The sequence below is a fragment of the Coregonus clupeaformis genome, chromosome 23 (assembly GCF_020615455.1).
Source record: "Coregonus clupeaformis isolate EN_2021a chromosome 23, ASM2061545v1, whole genome shotgun sequence".
Lineage (NCBI taxonomy): Eukaryota > Metazoa > Chordata > Actinopteri > Salmoniformes > Salmonidae > Coregonus > Coregonus clupeaformis.
This window is the reverse complement of record NC_059214.1, coordinates 10679027-10697421: the sequence shown is the minus strand read 5'-3', so window position 1 is coordinate 10697421 and position 18395 is coordinate 10679027. Positions and strand designations below refer to the sequence as shown.

The following is an 18395-nucleotide window of genomic DNA, read 5'->3' as shown; positions in this document are numbered from 1 at the left end:
CATTTAGCTATTTGATTTTGAATGTTAGGACCCCTTTAGGTGTCAAAACCAATATAAAAATGGTTTTTGATAAAATATTTAATTTGGCCTTTACTATTATAGCCCATAGAAACACATTGAATAACACATTCATAAATGGCAAAAAGGACAGTCAAAAAATTAATCATAAGAAACAAGGTTTTGAAGTGTATGTGCTAAATCTAAGAGATATAAAAATAACAATACATATTTTGTTTCTTTTTTTACACATATTTAATCCCTTTTTTTGTGCAAAACTACCTTCATAAAAATGGAGAACACCCGTGTTTGTGAGAGTCTCCCCTTTCCATAGAGTGGTCGTAATAGTTTGTAGGTCAAACCGTTCGGACGCTACAGACGTTTACGTGAGAATACTGATTTTCGAGATGTCTCATGGTCTGACAAACACCGCTCTAGCTCTGCCACCTTTCACCGAAGATGCGGAAGTGCGACACTGTGGTGGATTGAGACACATCCACTGCAAAAAAACAGATATCTCTAGGTTCAACTGACGGATTTTGATGGGGATTTTTTATTTATTATGTTACTTAGATTGACACCCACCTCCTCCACATCAACTCCCTCAAAAAGTTCAACATAGTTTGTCTGACAAAACATCCCAAACTACAGCCTGTAGCAGTTATGTTGTGAAAGCGAGTCTATCATCGAGAGCAGCATTTGTAGAACGTTAGTGTGTAACGAGCTAGATAATGGATGGGGGCTGTTAACGTGATGGATTGGGAGGCCTGCGCTCTAACCCCTCTCTCCCCATCAGAGCCGAAAATAGGAAGCGCAGCTTGTGTCTGTCTGCTCCGTCTAGTGCTCTGGCGGGAGAGCTTGGCGGTGGTGGCAGCTCGTATGATGTATCTGTCGGCGGGGCGTGCCAGGGGTGATAAACGAGCCCCCGGCCTGGGACGCCATGCTCTGCCAGGCACGGTTACGGGCAGTCGGTTCTGCTCTGTAGGGCAGAGCGCAGCTGGGCTAGATGGGGAGAGGAAGCCCCAGTGAGCAGTATTAGAGTAGCTGGTGTCTGATCTATAAGCTAATGTTTCTCCTTGAAGACCAGGCATACTGTTGATGTACCTAAGGTACTATGGGGCTGCTAGGGTTGCCTAAGGGGAGGCCAACTTCTACCTGCCACTTTCAGTGGTGTCTGGTTGATTCAATATGTTTGATTATGCCGTTGGTGGTAGCGTAAGAGTGTTTATATACTGAGATGGTAATGTGTTTAAGGCAAGTGACCTGAAACATTGAGGCAATTATTACACGCTCATCACCTAAATGCACATAGAGAAATATAGGGTCAGAAAATCAGTACAGAAAATCTGATCGATCAATTAGCTGGACTGGAGGATCAATGGGAGGATGGACACAGCTTTTACGAAGGACATTAAAACCAAGCCAAGTAAAAACTTCCAAGGCCATTATTGAAGCCCACTGTCCAAAATCAGAGACTGGTGTAAAATCAGACACTGAATGGTTGATTGAAATAATAATGAGACACAGCTGAGTGGCTGATTGAGATAATTGATAGGTGATGTTCTTATTGGTTGATTGAGATAAGAGGCCACTCACGATGATGTAGACACTCTTGCCGGTGCCTGTGGGGCCGATGAAGATGGTGGGCTTCTGGTGGGTGATAAGCAGCTCCATCAAAGCTGTGTAGCGCACCGTGTTCTCCGTGGGCACAATTATCTCGTTGAAATGCACATCCTTGGGGATAGGGGGTGCCATCTTCAGCCCGTCTGTCCACAACTCCCAACTCCCTGGGCCCTGTAGGAGAATACATTTTTTGATGTAAAAAATAAATTACCTCAAACTGTTTATTTATTTAGGCCTAATAGTGACCGCTTATTCATTTAATGTCTGAGAGCAACACATTATCCACTCACTGGAAACACAATTCAATTAAGCTCAATGAAAGTTGCCTTACTGTAATAGTGATGTAACAAATGGATGTTGTCAAGTGGCGAAGTATTTTATTACTGGGTGCAGTACTCGCTCCTTGAGACTTACAATTGACCCCTGCAGAAAAATCTACAATAATTCTAAACTCCAGGCAAACTTGGCCCCAAGGGGGAAAGTATACAGTGGGGAGAACAAGTATTTGATACACTGCCGATTTTGCAGGTTTTCCTACTTACAAAGCATGTAGAGGTCTGTAATTTTTATCATAGGTACACTTCAACTGTGAGAGACGGAATCTAAAACAAAAATCCAGAAAATCACATTGTATGATTTTTAAGTAATTAATTTGCATTTTAATGCATGACATAAGTATTTGATCACCTACCAACCAGTAAGAATTCCAGCTCTCACAGACATGTTAGTTTTTCTTTAAGAAGCCCTCCTGTTCTCCACTCATTACCTGTATTAACTGCACCTGTTTGAACTCGTTACCTGTATAAAAGACACCTGTCCACACACTCAATCAAACAGACTCCAACCTCTCCACAATGGCCAAGACCAGAGAGCTGTGTAAGGACATCAGGGATACAATTGTAGACCTGCACAAGGCTGGGATGGGCTACAGGACAATAGGCAAGCAGCTTGGTGAGAAGGCAACAACTGTTGGCGCAATTATTAGAAAATGGAAGAAGTTCAAGATGACGGTCAATCACCCTCGGTCTGGGGCTCCATGCAAGATCTCACCTCGTGGGGCATCAATGATCATGAGGAAGGTGAGGGATCAGCCCAGAACTACACGGCAGGACCTGGTCAATGACCTGAAGAGAGCTGGGACCACAGTCTCAAAGAAAACCATTAGTAACACACTACGCCGTCATGGATTAAAATCCTGCAGCGCACGCAAGGTCCCCCTGCTCAAGCCAGCGCATGTCCAGGCCCATCTGAAGTTTGCCAATGACCATCTGGATGATCCAGAGGAGGAATGGGAGGTCATGTGGTCTGATGAGACAAAAATAGAGCTTTTTGGTCTAAACTCCACTCGCCGTGTTTGGAGGAAGAAGAAGGATGAGTACAACCCCAAGAACACCATCCCAACCGTGAAGCATGGAGGTGGAAACATCATTCTTTGGGGATGCTTTTCTGCAAAGGGGACAGGACGACAACACCGTATTGAGGGGAGGATGGATGGGGCCATGTATCGCGAGATCTTGGCCAACAACCTCCTTCCCTCAGTAAGAGCATTGAAGATGGGTCGTGGCTGAGTCTTCCAGCATGACAACGACCCGAAACACACAGCCAAGGCAACTAAGGAGTGGCTCCGTAAGAAGCATCTCAAGGTCCTGGAGTGGCCTAGCCAGTCTCCAGACCTGAACCCAATAGAAAATCTTTGGAGGGAGCTGAAAGTCCGTATTGCCCAGCGACAGCCCCGAAACCTGAAGGATCTGGAGAAGGTCTGTATGGAGGAGTGGGCCAAAATCCCTGCTGCAGTGTATGCAAACCTGGTCAAGACCTACAGGAAACGTATGATCTCTGTAATTGCAAACAAAGGTTTCTGTACCAAATATTAAGTTCTGCTTTTCTGATGTATCAAATACTTATGTCATGCAATAAAATGCAAATTAATTACTTAAAAATCATACAATGTGATTTTCTGGATTTTTGTTTTAAATTCCGTCTCTCACAGTTGAAGTGTACCTATGATAAAAATTACAGACCTCTACATGCTTTGTAAGTAGGAAAACCTGCAAAATTGGCAGTGTATCAAATACTTGTTCTCCCCACTGTATTTTGTGTGAGTGCACTGTCACTAAATTTTAAGTGATACTTTGCACCTTAGGGCTATCGTACAAACCAGGGGAGAATGACTGCCCCTCTCATTGAAGCCATGGAGCCATGGAAGTTAAAGGCCGAACGTGGTACTGCAGGCATTGTTAACAGAAAACAGGATCTCCCATTATAGTGAATGGAAAAATGAAAATCTTCGTGGTCAATCTTCGTGTAAATAAAATAAAAAACCAAAGACAATCATGGTGCCAATAATTGCTTATAATACACCAGATGTATGTCCTTGAACTGATTATTTTAAAATCACACACAGAATATTTTGGGTTGCTAATGGCAACCTGCAGTATCCCGGTCGGCCTTCAACTTGAGTTACTCAATGAGAGGGATAGCACTGAGCTAGCCAGCAATGTCACATCATGGAGTAGCTCAAACTGCGCATGTTATGTCTCCATGAGACGCCGTCTTAACCGTCTTCATTTGGCATCAATGCGCTGTTGAGTCTTACAGTGGGGAAAAAATATATATAGTCAGCCACCAATTGTGCAAGTTCTCCCACTTAAAAAGATGAGAGAGGCCTGTAATTTTCATCATAGGTACACGTCAACTATTACAGACAAATTGAGAATTTTTTTTCCAGAAAATCACATTGTAGGATTTTTAATGAATTTATTTGCAAATTATGGTGGAAAATAAGTATTTGGTCACCTACAAACAAGCAAGATTTCTGGCTCTCACAGACCTGTAACTTCTTCTTTAAGAGGCTCCTGTCCTCCACTCGTTACCTGTATTAATGGAACCTGTTTGAACTTGTTATCAGTATAAAAGACACCTGTCCACAACCTCAAACAGTCACACTCCAAACTCCACTATGGCCAAGACCAAAGAGCTGTCAAAGGACACCAGAAACAAAATTGTAGACCTGCACCAGGCTGGGAAGACTGAATCTGCAATAGGTAAGCAGCTTGGTTTGAAGAAATCAACTGTGGGAGCAATTATTAGGAAATGGAAGACATACAAGACCACTGATAATCTCCCTCGATCTGGGGCTCCACGCAAGATCTCACCCCCGTGGGGTCAAAATGATCACAAGAACGGTGAGCAAAAATCCCAGAACCACACGGGGGGACCTAGTGAATGACCTGCAGAGAGCTGGGACCAAAGTAACAAAGCCTACCATCAGTAACACACTACGCCGCCAGGGACTCAAATCCTGCAGTGCCAGACGTGTCCCCCTGCTTAAGCCAGTACATGTCCAGGCCAGTCTGAAGTTTGCTAGAGTGCATTTGGATGATCCAGAAGAGGATTGGGAGAATGTCATATGGTCAGATGAAACCAAAACTTTTTGGTAAAAACTCAACTCGTCGTGTTTGGAGGACAAAGAATGCTGAGTTGCATCCAAAGAACACCATACCTACTGTGAAGCATGGGGGTGGAAACATCATGCTTTGGGGCTGTTTTTCTGCAAAGGGACCAGGACGACTGATCCGTGTAAAGGAAAGAATGAATGGGGCCATGTATCGTGAGATTTTGAGTGAAAACCTCTTTCCATCAGCAAGGGCATTGAAGATGAAATGTGGCTGGGTCTTTCAGCATGACAATGATCCCAAACACACCGCCCGGGCAACGAAGGAGTGGCTTCGTAAGAAGCATTTCAAGGTCCTGGAGTGGCCTAGCCAGTTTCCAGATCTCAACCCCATAGAACATCTTTGGAGGGAGTTGAAAGTCCGTGTTGCCCAGCGACAGCCCCAAAACATCACTGCTCTAGAGGAGATGGAGGAATGGGCCAAAATACCAGCAACAGTGTGTGAAAACCTTGTGAAGACTTACAGAAAACATTTGAGCTGTGTCATTGCCAACAAAGGGTATATAACAAAGTATTGAGAAACTTTTGTTATTGACCAAATACTTATTTTCCACCATAATTTGCAAATAAATTCATTAAAAATCCTACAATGTGATTTTCTGGATTTTTTTTCCTCATTTTGTCTGTCATAGTTGACGTGTACCTATGATGAAAATTACAGGCCTCTCTCATCTTTTTAAGTGGGAGAACTTGCACAATTGGTGGCTGACTAAATGCTTTTTTCCCCCACTATATATACAGTCATTGGTACAAACTCACAGTTGGCCCTTCAACATAATCATGCGAGACTCACTCTGTGTAGCTTATTGTAGGCCCTACCTGGTCCTGACAAATCTCACCTCTTTAATGAAGCGATACTCGTAGAGTGTGCCCTCCGTGGGCAGAGGCACAGTCAGCTGCTTGGCAGGGGGCTCCACGTGCTCTAGGATGCCATGGCGTGCCCGCGTCTCCTCGCTCAAGGCACCCTCCAGCATCTCTCGAACCAGGCTGTCAAACTTCACCCGTCCAGACTCCCTACAGCTGGCGCCCACCGACCACACCAGGCAGAAGATGAAGATGCCCTGTGGTGCCAAGATAGAAGAATCTCACAAAATACTCACAAGAAAAGACTTCTCAGGTGATTTTTTTTTTTTTATCACTTGAGCATGGCTGACAATGTTTTGAACCTTGACTGGTCTTTGTCAGGTAAGCAGGGAGTATAAATCAATATAGAGGTATCCTTTTTGTAGCAGTTCCAAGAGATCGCCACAAAATCAGTGAAGCTCAATAAGGTAGAACAGAAAACCAGCAGGCTCTGGACCTCGTAGGGTAAGGGTTGAATACCCCTGACTACAGAATATACTTTTTTACAATATTCATTTTTATTTCTTAATTTATTTAACCAACAAGTGATTTGTGTAAATAATGTTTATATCTTGACTAGCAAGCAGCTCCATAGTGTAGGCCTAGGCCTAAGTAAACCTTTCTTTGCTAATAATGACAATGATGTGTAGGATGTATGATATGAAAAAATATTTTCATTCTGTGATTGTGGAATGTGTGTGCTGATGTTCAACTCTGAATTGATGGGATTCCCATCTCCACTGACAGACTACCTAAAAACATGCCACTTTGATATAAGTGAATTTTCGTAGCAGGTTATGAGAGCATTTTCGCTAACCCTAACCCTTTTCCTAACCTTAACCTAATTCTCCTAACCTGCTACGTTAATTTTCCTAAACTGCTACAAAAAAGTAATAGCTGTATCAAAGTGCAATTTTTAGGGAATCTTCCGCTGAGACGGGTCTGGCGCGAGTTTCCAGGACGTAGCCTACTGAGGCGAGGCTCACTCGAGACAGAGAGGGAAGGATTTGAAATTCTTACCTATGCTTGGAAACCGAATGCTGGTTGATAACAAGTGTGAAGCGTCAGACGTCGGGAATGTTGCCGGGTAAGAGGGCAGCCCTGACACACATACAAGCACTGTCCATGACACAAACGGTTCACACATCTCTTGTTGGCAGAGAGAACATTTAGCAGTTTTAAAGATAATTTCCTGCAATTCTACCCACGGTCCGTATTAACGCTGTTCTGGGTCCGGATCCAGACCACGGTCTGCCTATTGAGAATGGCTGGCCTACGATAAACCCTACAGCAAAAATAAACCATATAGCAAAAACTGTTATTAATTCAATGCTTTGATAAGAATAGCTAAAACTAGCTGAAAGCAAAGAGGAACATCATCAGTATAGTATGCTATAGGGAGAATAATACCAAATATTTGTATAACTAAACCACGATTGACCACAGCCTGTCGTTTCCAATGGGAACAAATGAGTCATAGTGGGCAGAACAAGTAAGGGGGTGGGCAGAGCCAAGCACGAGCTAGCGAGATCCTATTGGCCCGTTCTAGCATGCATCTGTATATTTCTGTTAGAGAACGCCTACTCTGTGAAGTGCGCGTGTGTAATAACTCAATTCACCTTTGCACTCCTTCTAAACAACACCATTTTTTTACAACTTTGGCAAAGGGTAAAGTCTACTAAACTTAGTCCACTCTGTTCATAGCAGATTCTAGTTTTGGGAACAAAAAACTGTATTGACATAAAATGTTTCATCAATGAGAAAACTTGCAGAAAGTCAGTCAAAATCCATCTCCTTCCATCTTCTCCCACTGCCGGCCACTAGGGCTTCCTCTCACTACCATATCTGGTAGTGAGTGGAAACGCCAAGCGGATGCTTCACATTTATACATCCAGTGAAATATCTGTCTCATTGTTCTACCTGTGATAATACCACTGCTTTCACGAGATACGATTCATTCAGCACAGAACAATTGGGTCTCAGTGGAAGTGTGGAGGTGGTACTGATTAAAACATTTTTTTGAGTGAAATTGACTCCATTGGCTGATAAAGGTAAATGCAGAGGGCACCATTATATGGCTTCATGGAGCAACATGTGAATCCCATAGGGTGTGCATTGGCCAATAGGTCATTGAGCACGCTCTAGCTTTTACGTTTATTTCACCAAACAAGTAGATTTCAATCAGATTATTTTATATAAGAATGACCCAGGGAGTTTTTAGGCGCTGAGGAGAGGGAGTTGAATGGTTCTTATTGGAAGCTCGGGGACGATTGGATGGCGGTGGTATGAAGTGTGATTGTACCCTCTCTGTAGATCTTTTCCGCTCCACACACACGCAGTGTGCAAATACACCCACTAACTTTCAGAGGGATACTTTCAGAGGGATAACTCTCTTTTAATCATGTCCATGAGAAGGTGGCAACTACTTCTCCGAATATAAAGTCAACTTGTTGAGAAATACTTTAATGTTTTCAAACTCATTTTGAATAAAGTACCTACTAATTGATTCAAAATGGTCAACTATCAAATTGTCTACTTAAAATGTTACGGTTACTTTGCGCACGGTGTGTGTGTGACAGAGTGCTTCATCTGGGGAGCGTTTATAAGGCACGGAACAGAATAAAACAGGGACTCCTTGGACTTGTCCAATAAGCAACACTCATGTTCAGTTTCCGTAGCAGAGCATTTAAAACATTTTCTGTTGCGTGCCATAATGAACACGACCCTGGCCACAGGGCCTCTCCTCCCCCTCACCTCTAGCCAGGAGCAGACGTCCCTCTCGTTCATGCCCTTCATCTTGCTCTCCTCGCTGAACTCGTCCATCATGCAGTCCATCAAGTTCATCAGCGAGTTCACCAGGTTTGTGTCCGATGTCGGGGAGAGCTCCTGGAACAGGTACACAACCATAGAGATACAATATCATTCTATTCTATTCTAGTCTATTCTAGTTCACTATACAACTCTGATGATTGCCAGGTCAAAAAACGTATACAACTGTAAATACACAAGTCACTAAATTGAAAGAAAACCAGAAGAGACAGTAGCCCTGGAGGACTGGAGTTGAGGAACCATTGGATAACCAGGTGTGCATGCTGTATCATATAAATCTATTCATGGGAATGTCCAATCTAGTCATTCTATATCTATGTATTGTACCTGGGTGGCCTTCCGTATCAGCTGCAGGCAGGCCGGCAGCATCCGGTCAAAGAGACCAGTGATGAGGTCCTTGTGGATGGCGTTGACTGTGGTGGGCAGTGTGTTGAGCCAGGACAGCATGAGGGGCCGCCAGCCCAGCATGTGAGGCTCCATGTAGATCATGCCACAGCGAGACACCTGTTACACACACCACATACACAAACATGCTTGCGCGTGTGCCCACACATGCGCGCACGCACACACACACAAACACACATACACAGTGAAAAACATGCAAAAGGAAAAGTAGCCTACCCTTTGTCCATTAACAACTTTACAAGAGCCAGACAATTTATTGTCCTTTGTACTAAGCTAGAACACAGCAAATCAGAGACCATTAAAACCGGGAAGAAAATACTTTAAAGAAATTGGATGATGAATGGCACAGAAGGGAGGGGGGGGAGTGCTGTGATAGAAGTGCTGCCGACACACACACACAGGTGTAAGGAAGTGTGTGAGAGCCCAGAGGACTCTTTCAGTGAGCAGGAGCTGAATGCAAGGGCCTCTTTATGGTAGCTGGGAGCCTTTGCAGGACACCTTCACTCTAGCCTCTAACGAGAACCCCATAACACTCAACCATTATCTGGGAGAGAGGGATCAAAAGAGAAGGATGGGAGAGATATGAACAGAGGAGAAGGAAGGAGATCTGGGGAGAGGAAAAGTAATGACAGAAAGAGGCAATAATGCAGAGGGAGAGATAGAGAGAAAGGGGAGAGAAGGAGATAGAGTGCCAAGGGAGACAGGGAGACAGGGAGAGAAAAGGGTAGAAACCTTGATCAGGAAGACAAAATAAAGTTTGATGGCATTGCTTTCCAGAGGATGAAAAACAGAGGAGTGGCTGTACTGAACCGAAATATAACGTGTTTGATAGAACGTCTTGCACTCAGAGCATCTTCTTTGCATCACAACAACAGAGCCAATGTATGAATTAAAACAAAGATCTGACTACTCGCGTATCTTGAACCAAGAACGCTCTCTTCGATCCATCTCCCTTGTAATCTAGTTGAGTTCTTGGTTCTGCCTGAATGCGGTTTAATCCATGTCCAAGCAGTGCTGTATTTAGAAAAGGGGGGACTACTCTTGTCTAATCTAGGTCCAGCCTTCGGTTTTTAAAACAATCTGGATTCATCTTGTTTGTTGGGAAATGCTCCAGTTTGTTTGGGGTTTCTTTGAATTCCCATCAAAGGGTTGTTTTGGGGCAGTGCATCTGGACAATGAGATGAACCCGCCTACATAATTCAATCACAGTGTAGGATATGAGGGAGTGTACATTTTTCATAATAAGGGTTACCTGGAGAAAATTGGAACTCTCTGAAATACAAATGGTAAATATATTTTAACTAAACCCTCCATGAACGCTTAAAAACCTGATTCTCCACTATACCCAACATAAGCAGAGAACATGCCTACCGTTTAACCTCACTTCTAGGACAGACCAGAGCCTTAGATATGTCGTTTTAGAAACTGTTCTTCGTCCTGTAAGCATTACATGGCAACGTAGGAATTTTTCTAGCGGGCAGAAGGTTGTGGGTTCGCAGACCACCATGGACAAGAGTAGGGGTGGAAAGATCTCCTTTATAATAAAGGCATTGCATGAATCTATCATCATTTTTGCGGGTCCGAGAAAAAGTAGCATTTTATAAACGCATTTCATGCAATTCTATGTCATTTTACATGACTGGAGACCTTAGCAGAATAGATTTTACTACGACACAAAATTCCGAAATTGCAGGCTAAGAACGGACAGAGAGATAGACCTATGCATTCATCTTATCATATTTCTCCAATGCCATATCAGTGTGTCTTGTTTGCAACAAAACTGTCCATGTTTGCAAATAATTAATTCATTATGAGACATCATTTTGAATCTAAGTATGGTACTTTCAAAAGTTAGGCCTACCTTTCCACCCCAGGCAGAGTAGGCCTACCGACGCAGAAAAATTTCAGCTATACCTGCTGCTACTCTTCTTCCGTGGCTTAACCCAATGAGAGAAGGTCACAAGTGTTTCCCTAAAAGTTGTCTGGGTTTAAAACATCTTCTATATTGCAGAAATTACAGCGGCAGAATTAGATTACTTCCGAAGCAAACATACATTTTTTTTTGTCTTCTCGGCTATATAAGGTTGTAGCTCAGCCTCTGAATGTTATAGAAACTAACCAAAAGGTATCCTTATATGCATTGGAGTCACGTTTTTCCCGGGTATTTTACAGCTTGTTTCTAGCATAAAGAATTGCGGACCGTAGCGCCATTATAGATCACTTTATATAAATCGGATCCGTTTTAGTGCATGGTGGGTGGAGGAATTGGCCGTCAAATCTATGGATAGCAGCCTATAGCCTAGTTTGGTCTGTCAAATAGGTAGGCCTACCTCTTATTTCTTAAATAGGAAGAAATAGGCTCCAACACAAAGCCCTCTTGTTGTTAGTATAGTCAAAATAAAATGAAGACGGTTGAAATGAATTAGGCCTACTCTATTTCCGATTGATTGTTCCGTGGCTGCCGCTTCAAGTTTCAGCACCACAATGTAAGTTACTCGAATATGGCTTATTATTAGCTCAATAACTCTGATAAATAGCTGCCTCATGGGCAAGAAATATTGATTTTATTAAAAATCAACTATAGTAGTAGAAAGCTACTACCTCTGGTCTCAAACTGAACAGAACATATAGCCTGTGCCATTAGAAAGTATTCATACCACTTGACATATTCCATGTTTTGTTGTGTTACAGCCTGAATTCAAAATGGATGAATTGATGATTATTTATTTTTTGCCATCTACACACAATACCACATAACGACAAAGTGAAACCATGTTTTTAGACATTTTTGCAAATGTATTGAAAATGAAATACAGAAATATCTAATTTATATAAGTATTCACACCCCTGAGTCAATGCATGTTAGAATCACCTTTGGCAGCGATTACGGCTGAGTCTTTCTGGGTAAGTCTCCAAGAGCTTTGCACACCTGAATTGTGCAATGTATGCACATTATTCTTTAAAAAATTATTCAACCTTCAAGTTGGTTGTTGATCATTGCTAGTCAGCCATTTTCAAGTCTTGCCATAGATTTTCAAGCCGACATAAGTCAAAACTGTAACTCGGCCACTCAGGAACATTCAATGTCGTCTTGGTAAGCAACTCCAGTGTATATTTGGCCTTGTGTTTTAGGTTATTGTCCTGCTGAAAGGTGAATTTGTCTCCCAGTGTCTGTTGGAAAGCAGACTGAACCAGGTTGTCCTCTAGGATAGGGCCTGTGCTTAGCTCTATTCCGTTTCTTTATGATGAAAACACCCTAGTCCTTGCTGATGAAAAGCATACCCATAATATGTTGCGGACACCACCATGCTTGAAAATATGAAGAGTGGTACTCAGTGATGTTTTTTGCAGTTTGACTTTAGTGCCTTATTGCAAACAGGATGCATTTTTTAGAATATTTTTATTCTGTACAGGCTTCCTACTTTTCACTCTGTCACCTAAGTCAGTATTGTGGAGAAACTACAATGTTGTTGATCCATCCTCAGCTCTCATATCATAACCATTAAACTATGTAACTGTTTTAATGTCACCAAGAACCCGATGGTCACTCTGACAGAGCTCCAGAGTTCCTCTGTGGAGATGGAAGAACCTTCCAGAAGGACAACCATCTCTGCAGCACTCCACCAATCAGGCCTTTATGGTAGAGTGGCCAGACGGAAGTCACTCCTCATTAAAAGGCACATGACAGCCCACTTGGAGTTTGCCTCTCAGACCATGAGAAACAAGATTCTCTGGTCTGATGAAACCAATATTGAACTCTTTGGCCTGAATGCCAAGCGTCACGTCTGGAAGAAACCTGGCACCATCACTACGGTGAAACATGGTGGTGGCAGCATCATGCTGTGGGGATGTTTTTCAGTGGCAGGGACTGGGTGACTAGTCAGGATCGAGGCAAAGATGAACGAAGCAAAGTACAGAGAGATCCTTGATGAAAACCTGCTCCAGAGCGCTCAGGACCTCAGACTGGGGCAAAGGTTCACCTTCCAACGGGACAACGACCCTAAGCACACAGCCAAGACAATGCAGGAGTGGCTTCGGGACAAGTCTCTGAACGTCCTTGAGGGGCCCAGCCAGAGCCCGGACTTGAATCCAATCGAACATCTCTGGAGACCTGAAAATAGTTGTGCAGCAATGCTCCCCATCCAACCTGACAGAGCTTGAGAGGATATGCAGAGAAGAATGAATGGGAGAAACTCCTCAAATACAGTTGTGCCAAGCTTGTAGCGTCATACCCAAGAAGACTCAAATTAGCAAACATATCTACAAACCTGTTTTTGCTTTGTCATTATGGGGTATTGTGTGTAGATTGATGAGGAAAAAAACAATTTAATCAATTTTAGAATAAGGCTGTAAAGTAGCAAAATGTGGAAAAAGTCAAAGGGGTCTGAATACTTTCCGAATGCACTGTACATAGAGTGGTGTGGGCGCCTGCCCGCCAGAGTGCCATTGGTCCTTCTGGTGTCAATGTGTCTGTAATTATGACTGTAATTATGCGGTAAGAGGATTGGTCTCTCCCTTTAGTGACCCGCATTGTGACAGTGTGGAGGCTGATGCCGCTACACATTACTGTACAAGAAGTCTGCCCCATTTATGCAAACACAAATCGGACTTCTTTCTCTGAGACTTCAGAGAGAATGTTTACCTGATGCTTGTTTTGTTTGGGTCATTAAATCGCATGAAATCCCCCTGATGTTTCCTGACATCATAACACAGTGCAGATAATAAAAACATATTTAACAGTGACTTTAAGTTGGTTAAAATATTTGTGATCTATAATATTTGTGATTGAATGAGACCTTGAGTTATGCAAGATGTGACGAAGATACTGATATTTTTTGCTGATAATACTTCAATTAGCCCTTACAGAACTTCTTCTCCCACCATTATCAGAGCTGCATGTATTAGAGAACTACAAATTGGCTCAATAGAACTACAACTCCCAGTCTCACCGTGGCTGGGGAGGCCACCTCCAGGTCCATGGGCTCGAATATGAGGCTCATCTGCGGGGACATCTGAATGATCTCGCCGCTCATCAGGCACAGCTTCTTATTGTCGTCCAGCACCGTGTTCATGTTCTCGATCCACACAGCGTCCACCGGCCCGTCAAAGATCAGCCACTTCCTGTCCGGACTCTAAGGTTGGAAAGAGGTGTGTGCTGTGTGGTACTTTCTAACTACCAGCTTTCAAGTAGCACAAAAGAGGAGTGGACTCATGTGCACCCAGATGTTTACGTAGCTGTGTGGCTGCTAACATTGCTAACAATGCTAACTCTCTCAATATTTGGTGTCACCACTGGTTATGGTCACGCCAGTTTCAGTCTTAAATAAAATACCTAATGTAAAAGGAAAACTACATCAAGGGAGACCCTGCAGTGCTTAAAGTTTTTTGAGGGATTGGGGAGGTATTAGTGGAGCTTAAAAGTTTCTGAAAAGGCTTAAAAATACATTTAAAGAAAATGATTTGGTAAGTCTAAGTTGATTTAAGGATGGCCCATAAGATTTAACCAATAATCATATTCACATATTAATACTTTCTCTGACATTAGGAACATCAAGTCCACCTTTGAAGGTCATAACAGGCCTTATATACAAATATAGCATTGCTGAACTGATTTAAATTAACACCTACACATGCATAATGGAGGTCGACATCAAGCATCAATTCTCCAGTGAGAAAGCTGGCAGGAGTTCTGGTTAAATTGATTTGTTATAATATAAACAACTCGAGATGCGATCGGCTTGGGCCATCTGGTGCTCGAGAAAGCAGAGAAAGCATAATGTAATCATCTGACAGAAAACATTACTTGAAAAGATCTCCCTGAACCAGGGGGGAAAAAATCACATTAAGTATGCAGATGCTCCCTGTGTCAAAGCTAATGACTTCAAATTAAAGTGCCAACAAAACTGGAATTTACCAGATTTATTGTGTTAAACAACAAGCAGTAAATAAAGACTTCTATCCTAGTGAAGCCAGGCGTCGTTCGGTGGTACTCGCACTTTATTGCTTTAATACATAAGCTGTCAACACATATTGAAAATACCTGTTTACTTCAACACCTCATGTTGATAAGGGAAATATTTTGGAAAAAAACAACAAGCTTCTGAAGAGAAGTATGATCAAAAGGTGTCAAAACTACCCTTTGTTTCTGTCAATTACAATTGTTGACTGAGAAATGACAGTGGTTTAGTTTAATAGGGAAATTAAGATATTTTACTGTCATTCTGTCATTTCTAACAGCCTCCTAGACGAAGGTCTCACAGCATTTGACCCACTGCAGTGACACCAAGTTAATTCCTTTGAGTTATTGATCTCTGTGAACATCTTAATCTCATTTTAAAAGGTGATCATCTGCAGATTGTCGCTAAAATCCCTGTTTCCATGGAGACAGTACATGGCAGCAGAGCCATATATTTAGAGTTTGGTCATTGCGGTTTCTGTCTGAATGTTCTGAGTGCCACTTTTTTTCTGGTTTTGGAGTTGACCGTGGATGACCATTTTACCTGAGAGCAGGCGAAGGCCCTGTAGCTGACCGCCAGGATGCCGTCCGACCACTCGTGAGAGACCGGGTCAAACTGACCGTACAGCTGGCCCATGGTGATGGACTTGGGATTTATAACCGTGATCTGGACCCGGTTTTCATCCATTAAACCCTACAGTACATGGACCACACACACAGACACACACACAAACAAAATTAGCTGATTAGCAACATTATCTCTTGACAATAGAAACCAGTTATTTATAATAGATAACAGATCCAAGCCCATTTGAAAAAACTAACAAACAAGACAGCTAGAACACAATGTAGATTAGGCTAGCACCTCATTTGACCACACTCCCTCTGCCAAGGCATAAATCGCCTCCGAGATCAATGTCTCCATGATAAAGAGCTTCTCCAAACAAAAGAGAAGAGCCACAGCGAGTGGTGTTTCTGAGTCTAGCATTGCTGGGGGCGATGATAAATGTGACATCATTCGGCATTCCATCATTTGCCATTCTGTCTCCTCCCTGGGAAAGCGCTAGAAGGCCTATCTGGAATGTAAACACACAACTGTTGTGCTGTGCTTGTCTAGGAACCAGTGAAGTCTAGTAAACAGTGCAGAGGTGGACCAACTATAGGGAAAGGATGTACTAACTAGATCAAGTTCTGCCAAAAGAAGAAGACCACAGGAGCGAGACCAGGGACCTCTGTAGAGTGGCCAAGAAAAAGTTACACTCAGAAATGAAGGCAGCCAAGTAGCAGCAAAAAGTCAGGCTAGAGTCGGAGCTCTCCAGCAACGACTGTTCATCTGTCTGGAAAGGACTAAAACAAATTAACAACTACAAATCAAAATGCCAGAGTCCCAGATGGCAGACGACCCCTCACTGCCGAATAAACTAAACCAGTTTTACTGCAGATTTGACTCACCAGCTGCAGTCGTAATAACCTGGAACTCAACAGTCAAAACCATGGAGGTGGTGGTTGACATCAGAAAACGCCCCCACCATCTCTCCCCTTCGAGATGTATGGCTCAGCTGTTAGCACGGCTGAATCATTCAAATTCCTGGGGACTATCATCAACCCACAACCTCAAGTGGGAGGACAACATCCCAGCGGTCACCAAGAAGGCACACCAGCAGATGAACTAAACACAGCTGAAAAACTCAAAATCTCCCAGTCAATCCTGATCTGGTTTTACGAATCAATCATTGAGTCCATCCTCACCTCCTCCATCACTCTCTGGTTTGGGTCTGCATATGCCTGCTCCAAGGGCAGACTGCAACACATTGTCCGGTCTGCAGAGAAGATCATCAGCTGCCACCTGCCCTCCATCAAAGATTATTGCCGACTCCTCCCACCCTGGTCACCCCCTCTTCCAAAAATGATCCTCTGGCAGACTGGTTCCGGTCAATCATGACCAAAACCACCCGCCAACTGAACAGTTTCTTTCCCCATGCTGTGGCCCTTACCAACCGGACATCTGGCCCATTGAGACTAAAGGACTATGCACTCTATGCTGCACACCACACCAAGCCATCTTTGAACTGTACACAAAATAACTGCACTACACTGCATCCACACTATGTTAATCTCTCTGCATTTAGATACACTGAGTGTACAAAACATTCTTTCCATGACATAGACTGACCAGGTGAATCCAGATGAAAGTTATGATCCCTTATTGATGTCACTTGTTAAATCCACTTCATTCAATGTAGATGAAGGGGAGGAGACAGGTTAAAGAAGGATGTTTAAGCCTTGGGATAATTGAGACATGGATTGTGTATGTGTGCCATTCAGAGGGTGAATGAGCAAGACAAAATATGTAAGTGTTTGTACGCGGTATGGTAGTAGGTACCAGCCGCACCGGTTTGAGTGTGTCAAGAACTGCAACAGTGCTGGGTTTTTCACACTCAACAGTTTCCCGTGTGTATCAAGAATGGTCCACCACCCAAAGGACATCCAGCCAACTTGACACAACTGTGGGAAGCATTGGAGTCAACATGGGCCAGCATCCCTGTGGAATGCTTTTCACACATTGTAGAGTCCATGCCCTGACGAATTGAGGCTGTTCTGAGAGCAAAAGGGGGTGCAACTCAATATTAGGAAAGGTGTGCCTAATGTTTTGTACAATCATACTGATACTGCAAAATTGCACATCCACTGTATATTAACTGTAGACCAACTGTATATTTGTATATCCACTGCTCAAACTCTTATAGGTCTATGCTCATTTCTACCTAGTTGTATATAATGTATAACTTTGTTTAAACTCCTCTGTCTGTATTCTGTCCAAGTGTTGTCCATCACTAGCAGCACCATATCACCAAGTAAAATTCTGAGTATGTGTAAATGTACTTGGCGAATAAAGGTGATTCTGATTCAGAAAACGTGGTTCTCTTTTTATTATGGCAGCCAAAGTGATTGGACACTTAAGCACGGCTAACAGGAGCTTCCACAAACTCATGCATGGATGTCAATTGGAGATTAGGTCCGAGGGTTGCTTTACGAGCGCATCTCAAGTCAAGATTCAGCCCTAAGAAAATACTGAATGAAATGCCTTGGAAAATTCAATCCGCAATTTGTTCACCAGCCAGTCAACCATGGCACTGAAGTGTCACATTTGATCTCAATACCTTCTATTTCTATGAAAATGAACAAGAGGGGTTTAAATGCACCCACCAACTCTAATGACGCAGACTGCTAATACATGTTCACGAATTGGGGGTGGGAACATTGTGGTGATTTCCACGGGGAGTGGAT

The 18395-nt window shown here is 43.0% G+C and overlaps 1 protein-coding gene across 3 annotated transcripts in view; it reads right to left on the bottom strand.

Moving 5' to 3' along the window:
• Nucleotides 1-18395, bottom strand: part of dnah7 (dynein, axonemal, heavy chain 7) — a 222361-nt gene that overhangs the window by 103593 nt on the left and 100373 nt on the right. For 2 of the 3 annotated variants that reach the window (XM_045206528.1, XM_045206529.1), the window contains exons 31-36: nucleotides 15652-15801; nucleotides 14101-14283; nucleotides 9074-9250; nucleotides 8672-8803; nucleotides 5914-6135; nucleotides 1594-1791 (exon numbers count right to left, since the gene is read on the bottom strand). In XM_045206528.1, the coding sequence (XP_045062463.1) occupies nucleotides 1594-1791; nucleotides 5914-6135; nucleotides 8672-8803; nucleotides 9074-9250; nucleotides 14101-14283; nucleotides 15652-15801 (1062 nt within the window). The remainder of the gene's footprint in view (nucleotides 1-1593; nucleotides 1792-5913; nucleotides 6136-8671; nucleotides 8804-9073; nucleotides 9251-14100; nucleotides 14284-15651; nucleotides 15802-18395) is intronic. The other variant, XM_045206530.1, reaches the window with a different exon arrangement.